This window comes from Zeus faber (genome assembly GCF_960531495.2).
Source record: "Zeus faber genome assembly, chromosome: 17".
NCBI lineage: Eukaryota > Metazoa > Chordata > Actinopteri > Zeiformes > Zeidae > Zeus > Zeus faber.
Genome location: NC_137204.1, coordinates 10,725,394 through 10,750,728, shown reverse-complemented (window position 1 = coordinate 10,750,728; position 25,335 = coordinate 10,725,394). Strand labels below are relative to the sequence as shown.

Below are 25,335 nucleotides of genomic sequence, written 5' to 3'. Positions count from 1 at the left end.
ATGGCGGCCCGAGCAAAGCTAAGAGGTAAGATGAGGATCTCTGAGCGTCTGGGACTGTTGTCCATCTCAGAGCTCAGCAGTGACGTCACTACACCTTCATTAGTCCGAGGAAAAGCTCTGTGTGTGTTGTGTTGAAGCCCAGAGCAGCAGGAGAGTCCAGAGGGTCCTGCACCCAGTGGGGTCTCCATCAAGAGTGACCAATCTATGGATATAGCTTTGGTGTTCAAAGATGGAGATCATTCTACGGAGCAGAGGTGAGGATTTATCAAATAGTTGATCAAATAAAACAGCTAAACATCCTCAAATCCAAACGTCTGGATGGTGCTTATTGTTTATCTGGTAGATTCCATCAAAAGAGAGCAGACTGTCCTGAACCCAGCTGTGTCTCCATGAAGAGTGACAGGTCTATGTTTCATCCTATTGACTTCAAAGATGGCCGCCCCTCCATGGAGAAGAGGTAGGACTTTCAAACAGATGATTGAAACAGAGTAGATGGTTGTTTTCATTCTCTACTGAGCAGAGGGAACAAGTCAGGAGGAAATGAATTGGTCAGAACAAGCGTTAAAGCACAAAGTCAGTGACAGGGAGGGCTTTTGTTGGCACTTTTTAAATTATTGTGTATATCCGTGTAGTTAAGTAGAAATATATAAATTACTGCTTCAACGTTAAAAGAACGTGTAGTGCACTGAATTAAAGCTTCCAATGATATTGGATATTGATATCAACTGCTGCAACCATGCCAACCTGCCCTGATGCATTGTGGGACGTTGTTTTAAAATGACTAATCCCGTCTGTTGCCTGTTTAGGATGAATGGTATTTTTAGTTGTATTCATGTTTTATACTTATTAAGGCATATTTCCATTTGTTAACATGTTGAATTCTGTCTATAAATATTTGTGTGGTAGGATCCAAATGTGTCAAATAAAAGGGTGTGGCTGGGGCTGCACGAGTGACCCCTCTAAACTTGAACTTGTACGTCACACGACTGGTGAATCCCGCCTTGTTTTCATTGAGGGGAGTGCAACTGAGCAAACGACTGTGTTGATTGTGAACCACAGTAGAAATGGAGAGGAAAAGAAAGGTGAAAACAGCCAAGGATAGCACCGTATCAAAGGAGGTGGAGTGTGAATCTGTATTTGGGAACAGTACTCGTGTGGTGGGTCGCTCTGTGAGTCACAGTCCCGGGTCGTTTTTCAGTCCCATCAGAACCTTCAACCTCTGTCACATCCAAGAGTGTCACCTCTAACTCTGTGTGTGTGTGTGTGTGTGTGTGTGTGTGTGTGTGTGTGTGTGTGTGTGTGTGTGTGTGTGTGTGTGTGTGTGTGTGTGTGTGTGTGTGTATGTGTGTGTGTGTGTGTGTGTCTGTGTGTTCTCCACAGAGACCAGCAGAGGTCAGAGGTCACCAGTGGTCAGTCTGGACAGCAGCATCAAACAGACCTGGACTCCTTATTCCTGGTGTGTAAATGTCCAACAAGCTCCAAATGACATGAAGCAGCATGTGTTGTGGTGCTGATGGTCTCCATGCTTCCTCTTCACACCAGTGGGATGTGAATCCAGGACAGTAATGTTCTCACTGATGTTCTTCTGTTCCAGCTGCTGGAGGACAACATGGTCACCTTTGTGAAGGAGGAGCTGAAGAGGCTCCGGAAGGTTCTGAGTCCAGATGACCCACAACGCTCAGAGAGGCAGAGGGAGGAAGAGGATGATGAGGTGGACGGTGAGGAAGAGGAGCAGAGGAGGAGCGCCAGAGAGGGAGTTGTGAACATCACACTGCACTTCCTGAGGAGGATGAAGCAGGAGGATGTGGCTGACTCTCTGCAGAGCAGTAAGAGACTGTGATTCACACATTTAAAGGAACATTCCACTCTGGTTCTCTGCTTTATTAGTACAACTGTTTCTGAGAAGAAAATGAGAGCTCTACCAGTTCTCTACATGTAGAGTTCAGAGATATATCCAGGAGACAGTCGCTAGGAGACAGTCGCTAGGAGACGAGTCGCTAGGAGACAGTCGCTTGGAGACAGTCGCTAGGACAGAGTCGCTTGGAGACGGTCACTAGGAGACAGTCGATAGGATACAGTCGCTTGGAGACAGTCGCTTGGAGACAGTCGGTAGGAGACAGCTGCCAGAAGACAGTTGCTTGGACACAGTCGCTAGGACACAGTCGCAAGGAAACAGTAGCTAGGAGACAGTTGCTAGGAGGCAGTAGGGGAGTAAGGGGTAAGGAGAAAGTCGCTAGGAGACAGTCGCTAGGAGACAGTCGCTAGGAGACAGTCGCTAGGACACAGTCACTAGGAGACAATTGCTAGGAGACAGTCGGGAGTCTAAGAACTAAAACTTTAATATCGTTTCCAGTGGAATAATATATGATCAAAATTGAAGTGTAGTTTAGTTTCTTGATGGGTGTGATGTGTTGAAGAATGAAGGAGTGACCGCTGACGCTGACTTGAATGAAATAATAGTTTTATTACACAAATCAGCATCAAACCAGACTTGCCATGGATGTCCTGGGACAGACCCGAGCCAGATGGAATCTCTCCCAAGTGACGCTCAGCATTCGCTTTTAAAGCTGTACAGAGATAACATACCATATCTGGTTCCAACCCATAGGTGCCTGCTCAGCCTCTGTCCTGTCATAAGTCTAAACATTTCCTCCTCTGGTCAAGCTGGAGGAAACAACACTTCTCTCCCATAGGACCTCTGATTAGACCCATTGTTGTCTTCGCTGTTCCTATGACATCAAGGCAGTAAATCTACAGTAACATACGTTACTATTATTCCCGCACTATATCTCAGCCCTGGGAGCTCAGTGACCTATTCACCTCAAACCTTCCAGACACCTCAGAAGCAACATAGAAGGTGTCTACTTTTTTAGACTGCTAATAGTACCTTTTTAATGGGAGATTTATAGTAGTACTAGTACCTTTTAAATGGGAGATTTATAGTAGTACTAGTACCTTTTTAATGGGAGATTTATAGTAGTACTAGTACCTTTTAAATGGGAGATTTATCGTAGTACTAGTACCTTTTTAATGGGAGATTTACAGTATAGTAATACTAGTACCTTTTAAATGGGAGATTTATAGTAGATCTGGTACCATTCTAATGGTAGATTTTTGGTACTACTAGTACCTTTTAAATGGGAGATTTATCGTAGTACTGGAACCTTTTTAATGGGAGATTTCAACACCTCCATATCAGAGTAGTATGGTCTGCTACTAATAAGCCAGTAAAGCTACATGTTGGTAATCATGGTGGAACATGTGAATATCAGAAAAACTGCAGATTTATGACCAACTGAGAGTTAACCTCCACATCACACACATACAGTCAGTCAGTCTGCTTGTTCCAACTGTGATGAGCTAAATAGACAACATGGGTTTGTGAGTTGTACACATTTAGCAGGAAATATTGACATTGTTCTCATTGACCTTAACATCTACTCATTGATGTTCTCTGTTGTTTGTTCATTCAGTAATTCGTGTTCCTGTCTGCCGACGTAAACTGAAGTCTCATCTAAAGGAGAAGTTCCAGTGTTTGTACGAGGGAATCGCTAAAGCAGGACAACCAACACTTCTGAACCAGATCTACACAGAGCTCTACATCACAGAGGGAGGGGGTGAGGAGGTCAACCAGGAACATGAGGTCAGACTGATTGAAGCAGCTTCCAGGAAAACAGTGACACAAGAAACAGTAATCAAATTTCAAGACATCTTTAAACCCTTACCTGGACAAGATCAACCAATCAGAACACTGATGACAACGGGCGTGGCTGGCATTGGTAAAACAGTGTTTTCACACAAGTTCACTCTGGACTGGGCTGAAGACAAAGCCAACCAGGACATACACTTCACATTTCCATTCACCTTCAGAGAGCTGAACTTGCTGAAAGGGAAACAGTTCAGTTTGGTGGAACTTGTTCATCACTTCTTTATTGAAACCAAAGAATCAGGAATCTGCAGCTTCGACAAGTTCCAAGTTGTGTTCATCTTGGACGGTTTGGATGAGTGTCGACTTCCTCTGGACTTCCAGAACAATGAGATGTGGACTGATGTCACAGCGTCCACCTCAGTGGACGTTCTGCTGACAAACCTCATCAAGGGCAACCTGCTTCCCTCTGCTCGCCTCTGGATAACCACACGACCTGCAGCAGCCAATCAGATCCCTCCTGAGTGTGTGGACATGGTGACAGAGGTGAGAGGCTTCAGCGACCCCCAGAAGGAGGAATACTTCAGGAAGAGATTCAGAGAGGAGGAGCAGGCTGACACCATCATCTCCCACATCAAGGCATCACGCAGCCTCCACATCATGTGTCACATCCCAGTCTTCTGTTGGATCACTGCTACAGTTCTGGATCACATCCTGACAACAGCCCAGAGAGGAGAGATGCCCAAGACCCTGACTGAGATGTACATCCACTTCCTGCTGGTTCAGTCCATACAGGGGAATGTCAAGTATCAGGGAGGATCTGGGACAGATCCACACTGGAATACAGAGAGCAAGAAGATCATTCTGTCACTGGGAAAACTGGCCTTTGAGCAGCTGGAGAAAAGAAACATGATCTTCTATGAAGCAGACCTGGCAGAGTGTGGCATTGATGTCAGAGCAGCCTCAGTGTACTCAGGAGTCTTCACCCAGATCATTAAAGAGGAGTGTGGGCTTTACCAGGACAAGGTGTTCTGCTTTGTCCATCTGAGCATCCAGGAGTTTCTGGCTGCTGTTCATGTCTTTCTGACATTCACCAGCACCGGTGTCAATCTGCTGTCAAAACCACAACCAACATCAAAGTTATCTAAGGGAAAGAACAAGAAACCTGACTTATACTCCCTCTACCAGAGTGCTGTGGACAAGGCCTCGCAGAGTGTCAATGGACACCTGGACTTGTTCCTTCGCTTCCTATTGGGCCTTTCCCTGGAGACCAATCAGCTGCTACTAACAGGCCTGCTGGAACAGACAGGAAGTACCTCAGTGACCAATCAGGAAACAGTGCGTTACATCAAGGAGAAGTTCAGTGAGAATCTCTCTCCAGAAAGAAGCATCAACCTTTTCCACTGTCTGAATGAGCTGAATGACCGTTCTCTAGTGGAGGAGATCCAACATCACCTGAGATCAGGAAGTCTCTCCACAGTGAACCTCTCCCCTGCTCAGTGGTCAGCTCTGGTCTTCATCTTACTGTCATCAGAAGAGGAGCTGGAAGTGTTTGACCTGAAGAAATACTCTGCTTCAGAGGAGGCTCTTCTGAGGCTGCTGCCCATGGTCAAAGCCTCCATAACATCTCTGTAGGTGCACAGATAACATACATATATTAACTATACACTGTTTGACAACTGATGAGATATTAGAAGTTAATATGTGTGTAAATCTAATGTAAAACAATGTATTAATCTTTGTGTGTGTGTGTCTGTGTGTGTGTGTGTGTGTGTGTGTGTGTGTGTGTGTGTGTGCGTGCGTGCGTGTGCGTGTGTGTGTGTGTGTGGGTGTGTGTGTGTGTGTGTGTGTGTGTGTGTGTGTGCAGGCTGAGAGGCTGTAATCTGTCAGAGAGAAGCTGTGAAGCTCTGGCCTCAGTTCTCAGCTCCAACTCCTCTCGTCTGAGAGAGCTGGACCTGAGCACCAACGATCTGCAGGATTCAGGAGTGAAGCTGCTCTCTGCTGGACTGGGGAGTCCACACTGTGCACTGGACACTCTCAGGTCAGTGTTACTCAACCTTGACCAAAATATTCCAATCATATTGAGATTTGTATACAAGCACTATGTCAATATACACTATTAAATACAGGTAATATAACTTCATTTACACAATGCATATAATACATATACATCATTATTCTAAATCATAACATTAATGAATATAATAATCATATCAGGGTAATGATAATTTGTCAAAACAATTTATTTATTCCATATCTCTTAGATAGCTCATACAGTTTAACCACAGCCTTTTTCCAAACAATGTAATTGAACAACGTTCCAAAAAGTCACAGCTTCCATCACAGTTACAGTCTCACAGACCTTTACATCCTCACATTCAAAGGACAGTTAAATGATGACCCCCCCAACCCTAAATTACGGACCAGGAAAAAATTCCCAGAATCCCAGACAGAAACATAAAGGAACCTTGAGATGGGACTTGAGAGAGGGATCCTCCTTCCAGGATGGCTAGGAGAGCAATCGGTGCAGAGTGAGGAAGATAGACATGGAATGAAGAACAGCAAAACAGACAATGTCAAAACTACCAATTATCCAGGAGAATATAATGGAAGAGACGTGAAATTGGAATAAAACAAAGGTGTCATGGTTATTTTAAATGGTTACTTTCCCATGAAATGTTATTATAATAACCACAGTGGGACCTAATGGGGTATTTGTCTTCATCCACCATGTTCATTGTAACACAAAAACAACTCCAAGAAAGTTAATGTCCAGAGTAATTAAAAAGATACTCAATGGTCAAAGGCAATACATCAATTGGCTCCTACAAAAGGACTCAACATAATGTGAAGCTGCATAATCCAGGTGTTCTGAAGCCAAATCATAGATCTATGAGTCCACTCTCATAATCATGTCTTTGTAGATGTATTATTATTATTAATTCTGTTGAATTGTATTTAATGTACAATCAACCTTATGTGACCTGTATGAAAACACATTCTCTGAAGATATAAGTCCATTAGTGTGTGTGTGTGTGTGTGCGTGTGTGTGTGTGTGTGTGTGTGTGTGTGTGTGTGTGTGTGTGTGTGTGTGTGTGTGTGTGTGTGTGTGTGTGTGTGTGTGTGTGTGTGTGTGTGTGTGCAGGCTGAGAGGCTGTAATCTGTCAGAGAGAAGCTGTGAAGCTCTGGCCTCAGTTCTCAGCTCCAACTCCTCTCGTCTGAGAGAGCTGGACCTGAGCACCAATGATCTGCAGGATTCAGGAGTGAAGCTGCTCTCTGCTGGACTGGGGAGTCCACACTGTGCACTGGACACGCTCAGGTCAGTGTTACTCAACCTCTGGAACCAACTGGATCATGAATAGACCTCAAAAAATGATCCATTTACATGAAAGTCCTTCTGACAAAGTGTTTTAGAACATGGAACATATATGTGTCTGCATGATCTTACATTTTTAAATCACTCATACAACTACTTGACTGATATTATTACACGGCTCTATAGAATATTGACTGATTGGTCAATCAGTGGTCAGTTTTTTCTGAATGACGTCTGTCTTTTAATAATGACGTTGTAAGGGGGAACAACTCCTCCCTCCATGTCTTCACATCCTGCTACCACAGCGCTGGCATACTGCTTCTAAAATAATTTCAAATAAATATTCCATCTCATTGTATTATGTGTCTGTTGCTGTAGTAACGTTTTCCTGATGTTGACACCTTGTGCTTCATGTTGTGTTTGCAGCTTGTCAGGTTGTCTGCTCACACAGGAGGGCGTGGCTTCTCTGGCCTCAGCTCTGAGCTCCAACCCGTCCCATCTGAGAGAGCTGGACCTGAGCTACAACCACCCAGGAGAGGCAGGAGTGAGGCTGCTCTCTGCTGGCCTGGAGGACCCACGCTGGAGACTGGACACTCTCAGGTATGTAGAGACCAGCGGACACTCCCTGACAAGCTCTTCTACAAGGAGGACGCTCTACAACCATGTGGTCAGTCATACTGGGATGCTGGGGAACGTGCTTTGTTGTTAGACAGCACATATGACTGATGTATGATTGGAAAAGATGGATACGGGAGCTTCTTAATGTCCATGTTTCCCTGATCTAAGAGAACGTTCTGCTCTGACTGTGTTCTTCTCAGGGTGGAGCAGGGTGGAGAGGGGAGGCTGAAACCAGGGCTGAGGAAGTGTAAGTGTCTGTTTAGTTTGATTCATTACTATTTATCAACTATTGAGATGGAAAGTCCCTCCACACAGCAGTACTGGACGTCCATCCATTCAGATCCTACTGAGAATGAAGATGATGGTGGACATCATGTGTCTTCATCACACTGCTGATAAATGGACAATCTTGAACTTGAACTTGAACTTGTTAGATTATAAACTGTTGCTGTATTGTGTCTTGTTCTCCACCAGATGGTGTTAAACTCACACTGGACCCAAACACAGCACACAGACAACTCTATCTGTCTGACAACAACAGGAAGGCGATGAAGGTTGAAGAGGAGCAGCCACGCCCTGATCACACAGAGAGATTTGACTACTGGAAACAGGTGTTGTGTAGAGAAGGTCTGACTGGACGCTGCTACTGGGAGGTAGAGAGGGAAGGGAGGGTTGAAATAGGAATGACATACAGAGGAATCAGAAGCAGTGATGACTGCTGTCTTGGATTGAATGACAAGTCCTGGAGTCTGTCTTGTTCTAATGATCATTGCTCTGCCTGGTATAATGACAGTGGAACAGACATAAATCTCCCTCCGTCCTCTGCTCGTCACAGAGTAGGAGTGTATCTGGACTGGTCTGCTGGCACTCTGTCCTTCTACTCAGTTTCCTCTGACACACTGAGACACCTCCACACCTTCTACACCACATTCACTGAACCACTCCACCCTGGATTTAAGTTGTGCTCTGGTTCCTCCGTGTCTCTGTGTCAGATGGAGGAGGTGTAGTATCCTCTCTCTAAAAACTGAACTGAATATTCAATGTTTTTATCACATAGATCATAAACACTGTATGTATTTGCCTTTCCATGCTGTGGTATATTTGTGTATATGACATATTTTTATAGTAATTTTCCCTTCATCTGTATATAACTTTACTGTCAAAATAAGTTGTTGATGTTTGTCAACCTGCTGTTGTCCAGTCTTCTGCTTGTTACCGTTGTTTCATAACTCTCTAGAGAACGGCACAGCTCTGCTTCTTGCTGTTTGTACAACTTTGTTCCCGTCCAAACCAAAGACTGTAGAACAAAATGGACGTAGGGTCTGTGACATCAGCTGTTGGTTTGTCAGCAGATGATTTGAAGCATTTCTTCTTGCTTCTCATATTAGTATCAGTGGATCACAAGGCGTCTCTGTTGCTTACAATCAAATCATCATCAACCAGTTCGCTGATGATACTACTCTGTTTTGAAGAGACGCTGCTCAGATCCCCTTTGGGAAATATTATGGGATATTCAAGCTGGGGGCGGCCCCAACATGCCGTTGTCCAAGTTTGATCCAGATCGGTCCATTATTGTGGAATAATTTAATAATTATTATCCCCACAATGCGTGCGTGTGCAAATTACGTCCCCCACAGCTCACATGATGGCATTGCATTGCTAGTGATTGGTCAACAACCGGGTCCTTATCAAGATGGTGCCACATGCAGATGTAACTGATATCAGGCCTGTATGGACGCATGGAGCCGACGAACCCGCAGACAATCTGAATAAGATCAGTATTTTCAGTTTTTCCAGTTCTAACGTGGCGTCGTTCACAGGGCGGGCTCCTCCTGTCAGCAAACTATTATTTTGTGACTATTAAACTTTATTATGTTTGACAAAAAAATAAGTTCAAGTGTTTCCAGAAGACAACTGGATGAAAGAAAATAAATTCCTGAATTATAATTTCTGGTAGCAATAACCATAAACAACTACAGAATGCAAGCAAAATGTATTTATTGTGTATGTGTTTTCAATTATTTTCATTCTTTTATGATTTGTTTATAGGTGTAGTCCTGAAGTCAGTTAAAACACTTTTTTATTTCAAGGTTTATAAAATACATTATTATTGTGAAGGCAGTTTTGTGTTGATTTAGAAAGTGCCATAAAACAATTATGTTCCCCAAAATACGATCAATAATCATGATCAATAATCATGATCACAATATTGAGTAAAATAATCGTGACTATCATCATAATCATGCAGCCCAACTTCAGGATGAGAACCGCCTTTAGTTGCAAGATAGGAAACCCCGCCCACAGCCGCAAACACCGCCCGACCATGGAACTACACTGCAACCAGGCTGAACGACGAACTTCTCCAGTCAAAACACACCGCAACAGGGACCCAAAGCACATCCCAACATTGAACTTTAAAGAAGGACCAATTACCATGGACCCTGTGTATTGCTGCCTGCAGCTAGATTTATTATTGTTATTAGTATTATTATTAGTAGTAGTATTGTTATTATTATGATAACCATTGTTACTTTTAAATTCATGTATTCATTGTTTCATTATTGTCTGAATGTATTTTCCTATTTGTTGTGTAACATTATAATTGTCTTATGTTGCAAATTTGAAGAATTTAATTGACAGAGAGTACGAGAGAGGTGGAGGGTATTGATCCAATATCAATATATTTATTTTTAAATCGGTAAAATGTGTATACAGTATATATATATATAGATATGTCACCCACTGCAGCAAAACTCCCATTGTCGCACATTTCTAAAATTGCCAGGAGCAGCCAAGTAAGTTGAAAAAACCTTTCTAGAAGGAAAATTAGATTTTTCCAGATTCATGTTCCTTCGTGTTGTTTTTTTTATTTTTTTTATCTCTCAACAAATTTTCTAAACCGAGTTTAATTTATAAATAGTAGAGAAATGTTAAACCGTGGAGTTAAATATGCCCGTGAGATTTCCTGGGGAAACACAGCTTACTTACCGAGACACTGAACAGCGCTGAACAACGCCGATCGATCGTTTCCTATAAAGCGACTGTCCAGGTGAAGATCATTCCTCCATATTCCATGTGATATGAAGTCACAATGTGAAACCCTTTTGATAGAGTTCAACCTTTAAATCGTACTACTTTTACACACACATGGAGACATTACTGTCTAGGTGGCGTAACCATCAAAGAAGAAAAAAAGCTGACATCACTTCCGTAAACAGATGGTTAAAGCGCAGGACGAGGATTCTTCTGGTTTTTTCTTTGGTCTGTGAAAACTTTCATCTCCATGTAGTTATGGATTTTGAGAAGCGGGTTGAGGAAGATTTAAATCAGATCTCGGACCTGAATCTGACCAGTGCGATACATCCAAGTCTGTGTTAGCAGCTTGTACTGGACTTCATTTTCCATGATGATAGTCAGTTCTCCGACAGCGACGCAGAGAACGATAGCGATGCTGAATCTGATATTATCCCGGACGTTGATACTGCACAGTTTATTCAACTCTGAAGTGAAAATGATGCTTATCATTAGAAACTCACTGGGGTTGAAATGATCAAACATGTCCCAACACGTATATCCAAAATCAATAAATGTATTCAACAAAAAGACCTATTTGATAATAACAGCTACTTGTATGGATTTTATTCATCACTTGTTCTTGTTTGAATGATAGTGTTCCAGTTGGATGAGGACAATGACGTTAAAACAGCAATTACATGTTAGTTTAAAATAGTAGCACACACACACACACACAGCCACACAGCCACACACACCCACACACCCACACCCATACACACACACACACACACACACACACACACACACACACACACACACACACACACCAAAAGCACTAACATGGCCTTTTGTAAGGAAAATAATGACATCACTGCTCCATCAATAACACAACAGATGACTTGGATTCCTCATCAACTGTTTCATCCAATTTATTAAAAAAGGTGTTTTTAAAGATGTCACATCAAGAAAACTCAAACTTCCACGTTCAATAGTTTTCATTATCATACATATTTGAACACAGTCAGTCTTATGTTCCCATCAAAACATGAAAAACATGTCATCAATATTTCTGGCTTTGACCTCTAGAGAGCTGCATGTGTTAAAGGACATCTCTTCATTTCATCTTTGTTAGAATTATTCCCAAGTAAGTAACTTCATTCTTTACTGGTATGTTACACATTTTAAAAATGGTGCAATCTTTAATATTCATTAATTATCACAGTGATGAGTTGAAGTAAAGACCTGCAGCTTGAATATCCCATAATATTTCCCAAAGGGGATCTGAGCAGCATCTCTTCTAAACAGCGTAGCATCATCAGCGAACTGGTTGATGATGATTTGATTGTAAGCAACAGAGACGCCTTGTGATCCACTGATACTAATATGAGAAGCAAGAAGAAATGCTTCAAATCATCTGTTGACAAACCAACAGCTGATGTCACAGACCCCACGTCCATTTTGTTCTACAGTCTATGTTTGCAGAAGACTGGACAAAAGCAGGTTGCCAAACATTAACATGACTCCAAAATGTATTTTGACAGAGTAAAGTTATATACAGATTAAGAGATGTGGTGTGGTGTGTGGATGGGATGGTGTGGTGAGCAGCCACACCTGACCTGGATCTAGGTGATTGGGTCAGGGTGGCTGCATACCTGTTGCTCGTTGGTTGGGCTAGGGAGCAGCAGGTTAAAACTCCCATCCACACACACACTCAGGAGAGGAGCCCTGTCATGACATGTTCTGGAAATCTAACACACATAACCACCAAAAGACAATGCATCAAGAAGACGACAGATTCAAGAAGAGGATAAATTCACACTTGTCTTTTCTTATTAATGGTAGTGATAATGATATGTTTAGTAGTTTAGAAATCATTTGAACCTTGAATTGACGACGACTTCCATGTTGAAATGTGTAAGAATGTCTGAATGTATTACAATTCCTGGTGTGTGTGTTTATGCAGCTTTATATGGAATGTTTTGAATCCCTGAGTTGGCTGTGATGGAGGCGGTTGTGTGAATGTTCTGTCTAAAATACAAAATTAAATAGTTACATAAGAAACTCCCCTTTTCAACGGAAATATGACCCCAAGTCAAGGGGTTGGTTCAAAGAACACCCCCCTTGACATCAGTAATAAAAATGGCTGACTCCCATTATCCAAAGTTTTTTCTGGGGGTGTTTTACAGCCCTTTTCTCATGGGTTTCTGCTCCTTCTTTTCTTTTTTGTTTAAAATTTTAACTTTGAAACACTGAAGATCTGTGGATGCGCAACAGGGATCTTCTCTGTCTTAATTATTTTTGTAGTTTTCTTCAGTTTTCTGTCTGAGTTCCGCATAGTTTGACTTAGTGAAACCAGTTCCTGTAAGACATTTTTGTTGTCGAGATGATAATAACTTTGTAATTAGTTTAGAACGGCCAATGATATTATTTCCAAGTTTATTTTTAAACGACTTAGTTATAAACAATTAGAAGAGCCACTATCTGAGAGAGCTGGTGGTCTAGTGATCTAAAGGTTGCTGGTTCGATCCCAGGCTCCTCCTGCTAGCATACTGTAGTGTCCTTGAGCAAGACACTTAACCCCTAATTGCTCCTGATGGCTGCGTCCGTCAGTGTTTGAACAATTGTAAGTCGCTTTGGATAAAAGCACCTGCAAAATGAAATGTAATGTAATGACTCGCATGTCACAGATTGTGATCCGCTACCAAGACACGATTGCAACGCTGTCTCGAACCTGACCCCGTAAAGGGACGACGGGACCTCCTGGAGATCACGACGGTCTGCATCTCTCCAAGCCATCAACACTGCCCTCCAGTGGTGTCCCTGCTGAAGTGCATCGTGTCTGTCGGATGGAGCCAAAGCAACAGAGCAGGAGTCCCCCATCGGGTTAGGGTTAGGGTTAGGGTTAGGGTTAGGGTTAGGGTTAGACTCGTCGTGTGAAGAGTTGGTGTCGGGCCGTGTTTTACGTCCTTAGATCAGACCTTAGAGACTCTATTCAGCCATTCATTTTTCAATTACCTGCATTGTTTAGTTGATTGTGGTTTTTGCTTATAGTAGAAGATCAATGTTTAAGAGAGAAATTTAGGCTGAGGTTATGAGATAGAATAATTTACTGAACCAAATAATCTGCCTAATTGGAATTCATTAATTCCTCTAAAAAAGAGGTGGTGCCTCCCTGATGAAGTTATTTATTATCTTAGTTGAATAGTTTAATAAACCTTATAATGCTAAATTTCCGTTTCCTGGTTAACGAGTGCTATTTTAAATTTTTAAAGGAGGTAAACACGTTACTAAACTATGTGATAAATAAAATATTGAATATTCAGTCCAGCTTTTAGAGAGAGGAGGATACTACACTTCCTCCATCTGAAACAGAGACACAGAGGAACCAGACCTCCAAAACCGAAATCCAGGGTAGAGTGGTTCAGTGAATGTGGTGTGGAAGGTGTAGAGGTGTCTCAGTGTGTCAGAGGAAACTGAGTAGAAGGACAGAGTGCCAGCAGACCAGTCCAGATACACTCCTACTCTGTGACGACCAGAGGACGGAGGGAGATTTATGTCTGTTCTACTGTTATTGTACCAGGTAGAGTAATAACCATTAAAACAAAACAGACTCCAGGACTTATCATTCAATCCAAGACAGCAATCAGAACTCTCTCCTTTCCTTCTGATTCCTCTGTATGTCACTCCTATATAAAGCCTTCCTTCCCTCTCTACCTCCCAGTAGCAGCGTCCAGTCAGACCTTCTGTACACAACACCTGTTCCCAGTATTTAAATCTCTCTGGGTGATCAGGATATGGCTGCTCCTCTTCAAGCACCATCACCTTCCTGTTGTTGTCAGACAGACAGAGTTGTCTGTGTGCTGTGTTTGGGTCCAGTGTAAGTTTAACACCATCTGGTGGAGAACAAGACACAATACAGCAACAGTTTATAATCTAACATCCCTGTTTGGTTCATATATTGTAGATTCATCAACAGACTTGTCCATTTATCAGCAGTGTGATGAAGACACATGATGTCCACCATCATCTTCATTCTCAGTAGGATCTGAATGGATGGACGTCCAGTACTGCTGTGTGGATGGACTTTCCATCTAAATAGTTGATAAATAGTAATGAATCAAACTAAACAGACACTTACACTTCCTCAGACTTGGTTTCAGCCTCCACACTCCACCGTGCTCCACCCTGGGAAGAACAGTCAGAGCAGAACGTTCTCTTAGATCAGGGAAACATGGACATTAAGAAGCTCCCGTATCCATCGTTTCCCATCATACATCAGTCATAAGTGCTGCCTAACAACAAAGCACGTTCCCCAGCATCCCAGTATGATTGACCACATGGTTGTAGAGCGTCCTCCTTGTAGAAGAGCTTGTCAGGGAGTGTCAGCTGGTCTCTCCATACCCGAGAGTGTCCAGTCTCCAGCGTGGGTCCTCCAGGCCAGCAGAGAGCAGCCTCACTCCTGCCTCTCCTGGGTGGTTGTCGCTCAGGTCCAGCTCTCTCAGACGGGACGGGTTGGAGCTCAGAGCCGAGGCCAGAGAAGCAAAGCCCTCCTCTGTGACCAGACAGCCTGACAAGCTGCAAAGACAACATGAAGCACAGGTGTCAACACCAAGAAGACAGTTACTACGGCAACAGGAACTGCTGTGGCCATGAAATTAAAATGAAGGATTTTTTTTAAATATTTGAACATATTTTCACAATGAGTTAAATGTAAATGTATCATTATTCATGATCCCAGTTGGTTCCAGAGGTTGAGTAACACTGACCTGAGAGTGTCCAGTGCACAGTGTGGACTCCCCAGTCCAGCAGAGAGCAGCTTCACTCCTGAATCCTGCAGATCATTGGTGCTCAGGTCCAGCTCTCTCAGACGAGAGGAGTTGGAGCTGAGAACTGAGGCCAGAGCTTCACAGCTTCTCTCTGACAGATTACAGCCTCTCAGCCTGCACACCGACATGCACACGCACATAATAGGAACTTAAATCTTAATAGAATGTTTTGTTTTTAGATTGTACATTCAATAATATATAACAGAATTAATAATATGACATCTATAAAGACATGATTGTGAGAATGGACTCATGGTTCTATGATTTGGCTTCAGCACACCTGGAATATGCAGCTTCACATTAGGAGGTGAAAAATAGATTATGTTCTAATTTACAGTTAATTTATCTTACTTAAGAGTAAGAAAGCAGTGATCAGTCAGATCAAAGTATATTCACAATGTGTATGGATGTACAAATGACACTGTCAGTTAGCTCCCTTTGCAGGCTGCTGGAGGAACTAGGAACACACCTGAACCCATTTCAGTTCAGGTGAGGCTGCATTGGGAGCAGTGAGAACACACATACAGATACTCAGAGCTCCTTGGTTTGAATTATAGACTTATTTTGTTATACAATCTTGGTTATGGAATAAAAGCATTGAAGCACCTTTATATTTAAACTACTCTAGACATTCAGTTTATTTGACTTATTTTTGGGTTACAATGAACATGGTGCGTCAAGACAAATCACCATTCAGTCCCCACAGTGGTTATTATAAGAACATTGCATGGGAAATTAACAATTGAAGATAACGACCATGTTGTGGTTAATTATCAACCCCCACATGAAAAGAAACTGATTGCATGTTATACTATACCACCAATACTCAACGTATATGTATCAATAAACCTTTTAAAATGTATGCTATAAAACCCAAAAAGGGAAGTAATGAAATAACATTAATGTATCTTCTACAAAAACAGGCCAAAGAAACCAAACCAAATAAAGCTGAAAAAAGAGAAAGAGGCCAAGCTCATATGCCCATACATGACAGGGGTTCCAAGAACCCGCAGTAAAAAACTTTCTTCCAGAAAAAGGAGAAGCTGCCTGGTAACAGGACTATGAGCTGTGACTGGTCCACACCCCACAAAAACTGTGATTGGTTCTTAAAAAACCAACCCCCCCGAAAAAGAAAATCCATTGAAAGTGGGCTGTGATTAATTTACACCCCACAAAGAATATAATTGGTTACTTGGAAACCACCCCCGAAAAGGAGAAAATCCCTAGTAACAAGACTATGATTGGGTCCCGATGCTGAAAGGGGCAGAACATGTAATTGGAGAAGGGTACATCTCTGGATATAAGAAAGTCCAAAATGTTTGGTTAGTTAGTTGGACTTCAGAGTCTCTCTCACTGTTTGTTGTTGTATTTGACTCTCACTCTTTGTTCAGTTCCACTGTTTTTTCTTTCCAGTTTTTTGAAATTGATAGAAAGGTCGTCCGGAGATCCAGACTTTTCACTAGCCCAGGTCTGGACATTTTTTGGTCACGACAATGACACCTTTGTTTTATTCCAATTTCACGTATCTTCTACTACCAAAACTACCAATTATCCATTGTCATGGATAATTGGTAGTTTTGACATTGTCTGTTTTGCTGTTCTTGATTCCATGTCTATCTTCCTCACTCTGTGCCTATTGCTCTCTTGGCCATCCTGGAGGGAGGATCCCTCTTCCAAGTCCCTTTTCAAGGTTCCTTTATGTTTCTGTCTGGGATTCTGGGAATTTGTTCTTATCCTTAATTTATGGTTTGGGGCGTCGTCATCTGACTCTCCTTTGAATGTGAGGATATAAAGGTCTGTGAGAATGTAACTGTGATGGGGGATGTCACTCCTTGGAATGCTGTTCAATTACTTATTCTTGTTTGGAAAAAGGCTGTGGTTAAATTAAACCAGCTATCTAAGAGATCATGGAATAAATACATAGTTTTAACAAATAATGATTACTCCGATATGATTATTATATTCTTTAATGCTATTATTAAGAATAATAATGGGGATGGTAGCTCAGGCGGTAGAGCTGGTGGTCTAGTGATCCAAAGGTTGCTGGTTCGAGCCCAGGCTCCTCCTGCTAGCATGCTGTAGTGTCCTTGAGCAAGACACTTAACCCCTAATTGCTCCTGATGGCTGCGTCCGTCAGCGTTTGAACAATTGTAAGTCGCTTTGGATAAAAGCGTCTGATAAATGACTAAATGTAATAAGAATGTTAATTTATAATGGATCTATTGTTTCTAATAAAGTTGTTTTACCTATATTTAATAATGTAAATTTATAAAATTCTTTACAATTGTACACAAATATGTACATAAATGTCAACATGATTAAAAACATTTAGATCAAGGTTGAGTAACACTGACCTGAGAGTGTCCAGTGCACAGTGTGGACTCCCCAGTCCAGCAGAGAGCAGATTCACTCCTGAATCCTGCAGATCATTGCTACTCAAGTCCAGCTCTCTCAGACTAGAGCAGCTGGAGCTGAGAACTGAGACCAGAGCTTCACAGCTTCTCTCTGACAGATTACAGCCTCTCAGCCTACACACCAACATGCACAATAATTAATACATAGTTTGATATCAGATATACAATGACATTTATGTAAAATATGTCATTAGATGTCAAACAGCGTACAGTTAATATATGTATGTTATATGTGCACCTACATAGATATTTTGGAGGCTTTGACCACAGGCAGCAGCCTCTGAAGAGCCTCCTCTGAAGCAGAGTATTTCTCCAGGTGAAACACTTCCAGCTCCTCTTCTGATGACAGTAAAATGAAGACCAGAGCCGACCACTGAGCAGCGGAGAGGTTCACTGTGGAGAGACTTCCTGATCTAAGTTGATGTTGGACCTCCTCCACTAGAGAACGGTCATTCAGCTCATTCAGACAGTGGAAAAGGTTGATGCTTCTTTCTGGAGAGAGATTGTCACTGAACTTCCCCTTGATGTAGCGCACTGTTTCCTGATTGGTCACTGAGGTACTTCCTGTCTGTTCCAGCAGGCCTGTTAGGAGCAGCTGATTGGTCTCCAGTGAAAGGCCCAATAGGAAGCGAAGGAACAAGTCCAGGTGTCCATTGACAGTCTGCAAGGCCTTGTCCACAGCACTCTGGTGGAGGGATTGTAAGGCTGATAGCTTTGATGTTGGTTGTGATTCTGACAACAGATTGACACCAGTGCTGGTGAATATCAGAAAGGCATAAACAGCAGCCAGAAACTCCTGGATGCTCAGATGGACAAAGCAGAACACCTTGTCCTGGTAAAGCCCACACTCCTCTTTAAAGATCTGTGTGAAGACCCCTGAGTACACTGAGGCTGCTCTGACATCAATGCCACACTCTGCCAGGTCTGCTTCATAGAAGATCAGGTTTCCTTTCTCCAGCTGCTTAAATGCCAGTTTTCCCAGGGACAGAATGATCTTCCTGCTCTCTGTATTCCAGTGTGGATCTGTCCCAGATCCTCCATGATACTTGACATTCCCCTGTATGGACTGAACAAGCAGGAAGTGGATGTACATCTCAGTCAGGGTCTTGGGCATCTCTCCTCTCTGGGCTGTTGTCAGGACGTGATCCAGAACTGTAGCAGTGATCCAACAGAAGACTGGGATGTGACACATGATGTGGAGGCTGCGTGATGCCTTGATGTGGGAGATGATGGTGTCAGCCTGTTCCTCCTCTCCAAATTTCTTCCTGAAGTATTCCTCCTTCTGGGGGTCGCTGAAGCCTCTCACCTCTGTCGCCATGTACACACACTCAGGAGGGATCTGATTGGCTGCTGCAGGTCGTGTGGTTATCCATATGCGAGCAGAGGGAAGCAGGTTGCCCTTGATGAGGTTTGTCAGCAGAACATCCACTGAGGTGGACGCTGTGACATCGGTCCACATCTCATTGTTCTGGAAGTCGAGAGGAAGTCGACACTCATCCAGACCGTCCAAGATGAACACAACTTGGAAGTTGTCGTAGCTGCAGATTCCTGAGTCTTTGGTTTCAATAAAGAAGTGATGAATAAGTTCCACCAAACTGAACTGCTTCCCTTTCAGCAAGTTAAGCTCTCTGAAGGTGAATAGAAATGTGAAGTGTATGTCCTGGTTGGCTTTGTCTTCAGCCCAGTCCAGAGTGAACTTGTGTGTTAACACTGTTTTACCAATGCCAGCCACGCCCGTTGTCATCAGTGTTCTGATTGGTTGATCTTGTCCAGGTAAGGGTTTAAAGATGTCTTGACATTTGATTACTGTTTCTTGTGTCACTGTTTTCCTGGAAGCTGCTTCAATCAGTCTGACCTCATGTTCCTGGTTGACCTCCTCACCCCCTCCCTCTGTGATGTAGAGCTCTGTGTAGATCTGGTTCAGAAGTGTTGGTTGTCCTGCTTTAGCGATTCCCTCGTACAAACACTGGAACTTCTCCTTCAGATGAGACTTCAGTTTACGCCGGCAGACAGGAGCAAGATTTACTGAATGAACAAACAACAGAGAACATCAATGAGTAGATTTTAAGGTCAGTGAGAGTAATGTCAATAAGCTCCCATCTCCATGTTGTCTATTTATCTTATTACTGCTGGTTGAAAAATCTGACTGGCAGTTTGTGCAGTTAAATGTGGAACTGTTGTGTAGGAAAGCTCCTCGAGTTGTTCTTGGACTGCCTCCAATCTCCTAGATGGTCTCTGAGCTACTTGACTGTCTCCTAGGACCTACACTGTCTCATGGACTCTCCCTGACCTCCAGACCAGGGGTCAGCAAATTGCAGACCACCGGCCAAAATCCGACATCCAGGCCGGTATCGTTTGGCCCCCAAAACATTTAAGATATTTTCCTTTTGAATGAATTAAAGTTATATTCAAACATGGTCTCGTGAGAGCCAGACCTTGCACATATAATATGTGCTCTGAGGTTGGTCCTCTGTGATTCCTCTCAGCCCTTCCAGCCATGTGACAGACCAATCGGAGGCGGCCATTGTTCGAGGAGGCAGGTTAGTTGGTGAGTCAAGGCATGTCATGGATTCAAATCAAATGCTTGCAAATCAAATGGACTGCAAAGACCTCTCAAGAAAGACTGGTGGAACCAGGGAAATGTATGCATTGTCAACAACTTATAGACAAAAAGTTTTCAGAAATATCCCCATAGGTAAAACCATTTTACTCTGATGCGGCCCGCCAATCAACACTGCAGAGATAAACTGGCCCGTAATGTAAACTAATTGCCAACCTCTGTCCAAGACCGTCTCCTAACTCCAATAGTGTCCCCTAAACTCTCTGAGTGGAATGTTCCTTTAAATGTGTGAATCACAGTCTCTTACTGTTTTGCAGAGAGTCAGCCACATCCTCCTGCTTCATCCTCCTCAGGAAGTGCAGTGTGATGTTCACAACTCCCTCTCTGGCGCTCTTCCTCTGCTCCTCTTCCTCACCGTCCACCTCTTCATCCTCTTCCACACTCTGCCTTTCTGAGCATTGTGGGTCATCTGGACTCAGAACCCTCCGGAGCCTCTTCAGCTCCTCCTTCACAAAGGTGACCATGTTGTCCTCCAGCAGCTGGAACAGAAGAACATCAGTGAGAACTTTACTGTCCTGGATTCACATCCCACTGGTGTGAAGAGGAAGCATGGAGACCATCAGCACCACAACACATGCTGCTTCATGTCATTTGGAGCTTGTTGGACATTTACACACCAGGAATAAGGAGTCCAGGTCTGTTTGATGCTGCTGTCCAGACTGACCACTGGTGACCTCTGACCTCTGCTGGTCTCTGTGGAGAACACACACACAGACACGCACACGCACACAGTTAGAGGTAATATTTTCTAGAAATATGCATCTTCATCATCTGTTTGAAAGTCCTACCTCTTCTCAATACAGGGGCGGCCATCTTTGAAGTCAATAAAAAAATTGTGTGACTGATCACTCTTCATGGAGACACAGCTGGGTTCAGGACAGTCTGCTCTCTCCTGATGGAATCTACCAGATAAACAATAAGCACCATCCGGACTTTAGGATTTGAGGATGTTTAGCTGTTTTATTTGATCAACTATTTGTTAAATCCTCACCTCTGCTCCGTAGACCGATCTCCATCAAACCCAAAAGGTGGATCCATAGATTGGTCACTCTTGATGGAGACCCCACTGGGTGCAGGACCCTCTGGACTCTCCTGCTGCTCTGGGCTTCAACACAACACACACAGAGCTTTTCCTCAGACTAATGAAGGTGTAGTGACATCACTGCTGAGCTCTGAGATGGACAACAGTCCCAGACGCTCAGAGATCCTCATCTTACCTCTTAGCTTTGCTCGGGTCGCCATGTTCCCCAGACAGAGTTGTTTTAGAGGTGGGACGCCCCTCCTCTCCCTCCTCAGACACATTCATGGCAGACTGCAGACCTTGACATAAAGACACCAACATACTGTCTAGGGCTGCACAACTAATCATAAAATAAATTCAAAATTGCATTTTCAATCATTCCATCTATACAATCTAATTTCTAAATGACGATGATTCTGATGAAATTGCATTAGCGTCAAATGGAGATCAGTTGCATTAAAACACTCCTTCCTACTCCCCTACACATTCGTGTCATGCTGCATTCATGTATTAACTTCTTTGCTTTGGAACAATCTCAGTTGCGTTGTCAATCAAATATATTCAACAAAATTATTTTGTGTCTGTTATAAGATTCATATAAACTGGAGTTGCAACTCAAATAATCACCGGACCAACCGCGCCACCAGACGTGATACCACCATGTGCAAATGTCTATCGTCTTCCACGCTACAAGCTGCAGCAAACAGCCTCCATGCAAATAATAAATAGAAAAACAACTTTTATATCAATCCAGGGTTTTTATTTCAGCGATTTAATTGTGATATTCCAGAGAAAACAGCATCTACACCTGCTCCGTCACTCCTTACAACTCTGGAAGACATGCACAGTAAAGTCAGCTCCTCGGTTTCTCCATATAACTATGTAACATCCGCATGTGATTTCCATCGTGGAGGCAAAAATATACATATATTTATTATTTATAATAAATATTTATTTATTATATTCATGATTTTTTTTGAATATTTATATAAAATGTTTAACAAATACTTGAAGTCAGTTTTTATATTCCCTTTGTGCAGCTTGATTTCATGAAAAAGCATTTTTCAGAGATGGAAGTTACTTGAGAAAAGGTTTTGTATTTTTTCTTTTTGTTATTGCAGTTTTTCACAATAAATATTGTAAAATTATTTCTGTAATATGTGAAATATTTCCTAATAATCCAGTTTAGGGGACGGTAATAGCTGCCATGCAGCCGCTTGAGCGATTCAGCTCATTGCCGCCATATTTTGGAATGGGCAAGACTGTAAACATACACAAGTAAACCGGGGAGCTGCGGTGTTTCTAGATAAAAAGCACTATAACGTTTACATTTCTCAACCCATTTCAATTAGTGTTTTTATTTTCAAGCATTTATGATCTACATGGAGTAGATTGCTCCACCGTCCACCATTTAATGGCAGACATTTAACAGGCTGGTTAACAAATGGTTGCACATCGATTGACCAACTTCCTGTGACGCACTGCTCTAAATCCATCTTCTTCCCGGCATTGTACCGGATATCTGATATGATAGATCTGATATGGAGGCTTAAAGTGAACCAATCTAAACGCTGATGGTGTCGTTATTCTAAAGCCATTACACTGTGCAATCAACATTTACTTCATAATGACAAGTAAAAGATAAAAACATGTCTATTGCTAATTTAAGAAAGAGTGCAATGAATGTTTTTTTTATTGAAAGTATAAGAATCATGATCTCAATTCTTAGGAGAAAAATGGTGATTGACATTTGTCCTAGCTGCTGACATAGTGATGTTCAACATGTCTTTTTTTTTTACCTGCTTATTCCAGTGGGAGGTGGCTGGCTCCCTCACTTTGCCGTGAGCAGGAAGCAGAAGGAACTCACTCACTGTGTTTGTTTCCAACGGGCTTGTGACACTTTTTACAACTTCATTTGCAGTGTAATAAAAACACACTGAGCTGTTTGAAGGCTTCATTCAAGTAGAAATAACATGACGTCATCCTGCCCGCCTCACACCGAACATCTTCTCTTCTTTAAAAACACATCACGTTTCCAGGAAAACTGGTGTGTTTTAAATAGTGTTTTTAAACACGTTTAGTCGTGTTTTGAAGCTTATACAATGAGCCCAACGGGTAAAATATCTGCAGTGAAAGAGTAGACGGTGAATAAAACACCGTAAAGTGTTCAATACATTACCTTGGAAACACTGCGTGTCCTCAAAGACCCAAATGGAAAGTGAAAGTAATAATGTTCAGCGTAAACAGGAAACACTGAACAGAGAATAAAGTCTGCGTCACATCTAGGAACCGCTTCCCAATAACCTCAGTCTATTATACATATTAAATACAATAAATACTATAAATACAACTCAAGCTATTATTCTACAATTGTTATTATTCATTTTACCCTGAAATGACAAAATGGAGCAGACTGCGGTGAAAGGTTGGGCTCTATTTTGAGAGTTGCTCCTTAACGAGTCACTCGGTGGAAAGAGTCGTACCATTTGATTCACGGTGAGCGAGGGAGGACTTCCGGTGGACGAGGGCCGAGAGTCAGAAGAGTCGGTTCGGCTCTGAGTTGTGAGTGCAACTCTCACAGGAATCCTTTAATGCTGTTCAAATGGAATATCTTGACCCTTTCCTCCTCGACATTATTCATCAGGAACTATTTTCAGTTTGTGAGTCATAACTCGCTCGCCCACTCTTTTTCCGGAGTGACTCCAGACTCACACAGCAGAATGTAGAAATGCAGTTTATTTACTGGTAGATGTAGCTGTATTTGTACCTACGGGGGCTAATACAGACGTGAAAAAATGTTCTGCTCCGCATACAATCCTCTACTCAGCTGGAATTGATGTCACGGACATGTATGTTCCTGATCGTCTTACACGCACAGCTTGATGGATCTTGCTCAGATTATACGTGTAAATTGCGTGTAAATCAAACATAATTGGTGTGCAAATGCCAGTCCGGTTCTTGGGCAGACTTGCATACATCATGTGTCCACACAACCAATAGACGTCAGGAATTGTTGCGTGTCCCATTGTATAAATCAGACATGTCAAACTCAAGGCCCGCGGGACACATCCGGCCTGCTGGACAATTGTATCCGGCCCGCGAGATAATATTTTATGTCTATCAGAATCGGCCTGCCGGTATATAGCACGCACAGCATTAATACTACAAATCCCAGATTGCACTGCTGAGACGGTGGTTGGTTGAAACGCCAGCTGTCAATCTTCATCCGTGGAGTGGACTCTGACTTGTGTGTTACAGAGGAACTTTTGGGAATTAAATCAATGCACGGCACAACCACTGGAAAAGACATATTTGAAGAAGTATCTAATTGTGTAAATTAAATGAAGCTGAGGCAAAGTATGACTCTGTGGTGCTGCACAGTTCCCACATTTCATCCCTGAAACGATGCCGCAACCCCGCCTACAAGCTGCTCAAATGCTCTACATGTTTGGGAGCACATACTGTACCTGTGTGAGCAGCTTTTCTCTGTGATGAAGATGAACAAAACATCACGCAGGAGTGGTCTCAGTGACGGACACCTTCATTCAATCCTTAGAATTGCCACAGCTCAGAGCCTGACTCCAGACACTGATGAACTTGCAGCTAAGAAAAGATGCCAAGCATCTGTCATCATGTGCATCAGAGCAAAATGTACCTAAATGTTTTTGCGTTTTTCTCCTGTAATCACAAGGAATACTGTTAATAGTTATATGCCTGAAATATTTGCACTTTTTTTTTTCTTTTTAAACCTGTGCTGTCAGCATGCTGGGCATACAACACAGAGTATTTGTATGTCATTGCATCTAGGACAGAGTTAATCTGCAAGTGGAGTTCAACTTCTCAACCTGCAATGCAACTC

At 42.6% G+C, this 25,335-nt stretch overlaps 2 protein-coding genes across 2 annotated transcripts; one reads left to right on the top strand and one right to left on the bottom strand.

The window, feature by feature from the left end:
* On the top strand, positions 1-8,587 carry LOC307243532 (protein NLRC3-like; the record flags this gene model as incomplete). The annotated part of the gene is made up of 11 exons (XM_080018361.1): positions 1-25; positions 143-254; positions 344-457; positions 1,381-1,456; positions 1,595-1,826; positions 3,474-5,277; positions 5,514-5,687; positions 6,792-6,965; positions 7,389-7,562; positions 7,781-7,827; positions 8,055-8,587. The coding sequence occupies 11 exons, from the start codon at positions 1-3 to the stop codon at positions 8,585-8,587; spliced, it is 3,465 nt and encodes a 1,154-aa protein (XP_079874487.1).
* A 2,921-nt stretch (positions 8,588-11,508) lies between these two features.
* Positions 11,509-23,732, bottom strand: LOC307242795 (NACHT, LRR and PYD domains-containing protein 3-like). The gene is made up of 12 exons (XM_080017374.1): positions 23,656-23,732; positions 21,673-21,775; positions 21,447-21,560; positions 21,244-21,357; positions 21,073-21,148; positions 20,703-20,934; positions 18,078-19,860; positions 17,776-17,949; positions 15,362-15,535; positions 14,997-15,170; positions 14,734-14,780; positions 11,509-14,488 (listed from the first exon to the last, which is right to left on the bottom strand). Exons 2-12 carry the CDS (start codon positions 21,759-21,761, stop codon positions 13,944-13,946), a joined length of 3,522 nt encoding a protein of 1,173 aa, XP_079873500.1. The 5' UTR covers positions 21,762-21,775; positions 23,656-23,732; the 3' UTR covers positions 11,509-13,943.
* Positions 23,733-25,335: the final 1,603 nt, after the last annotated feature.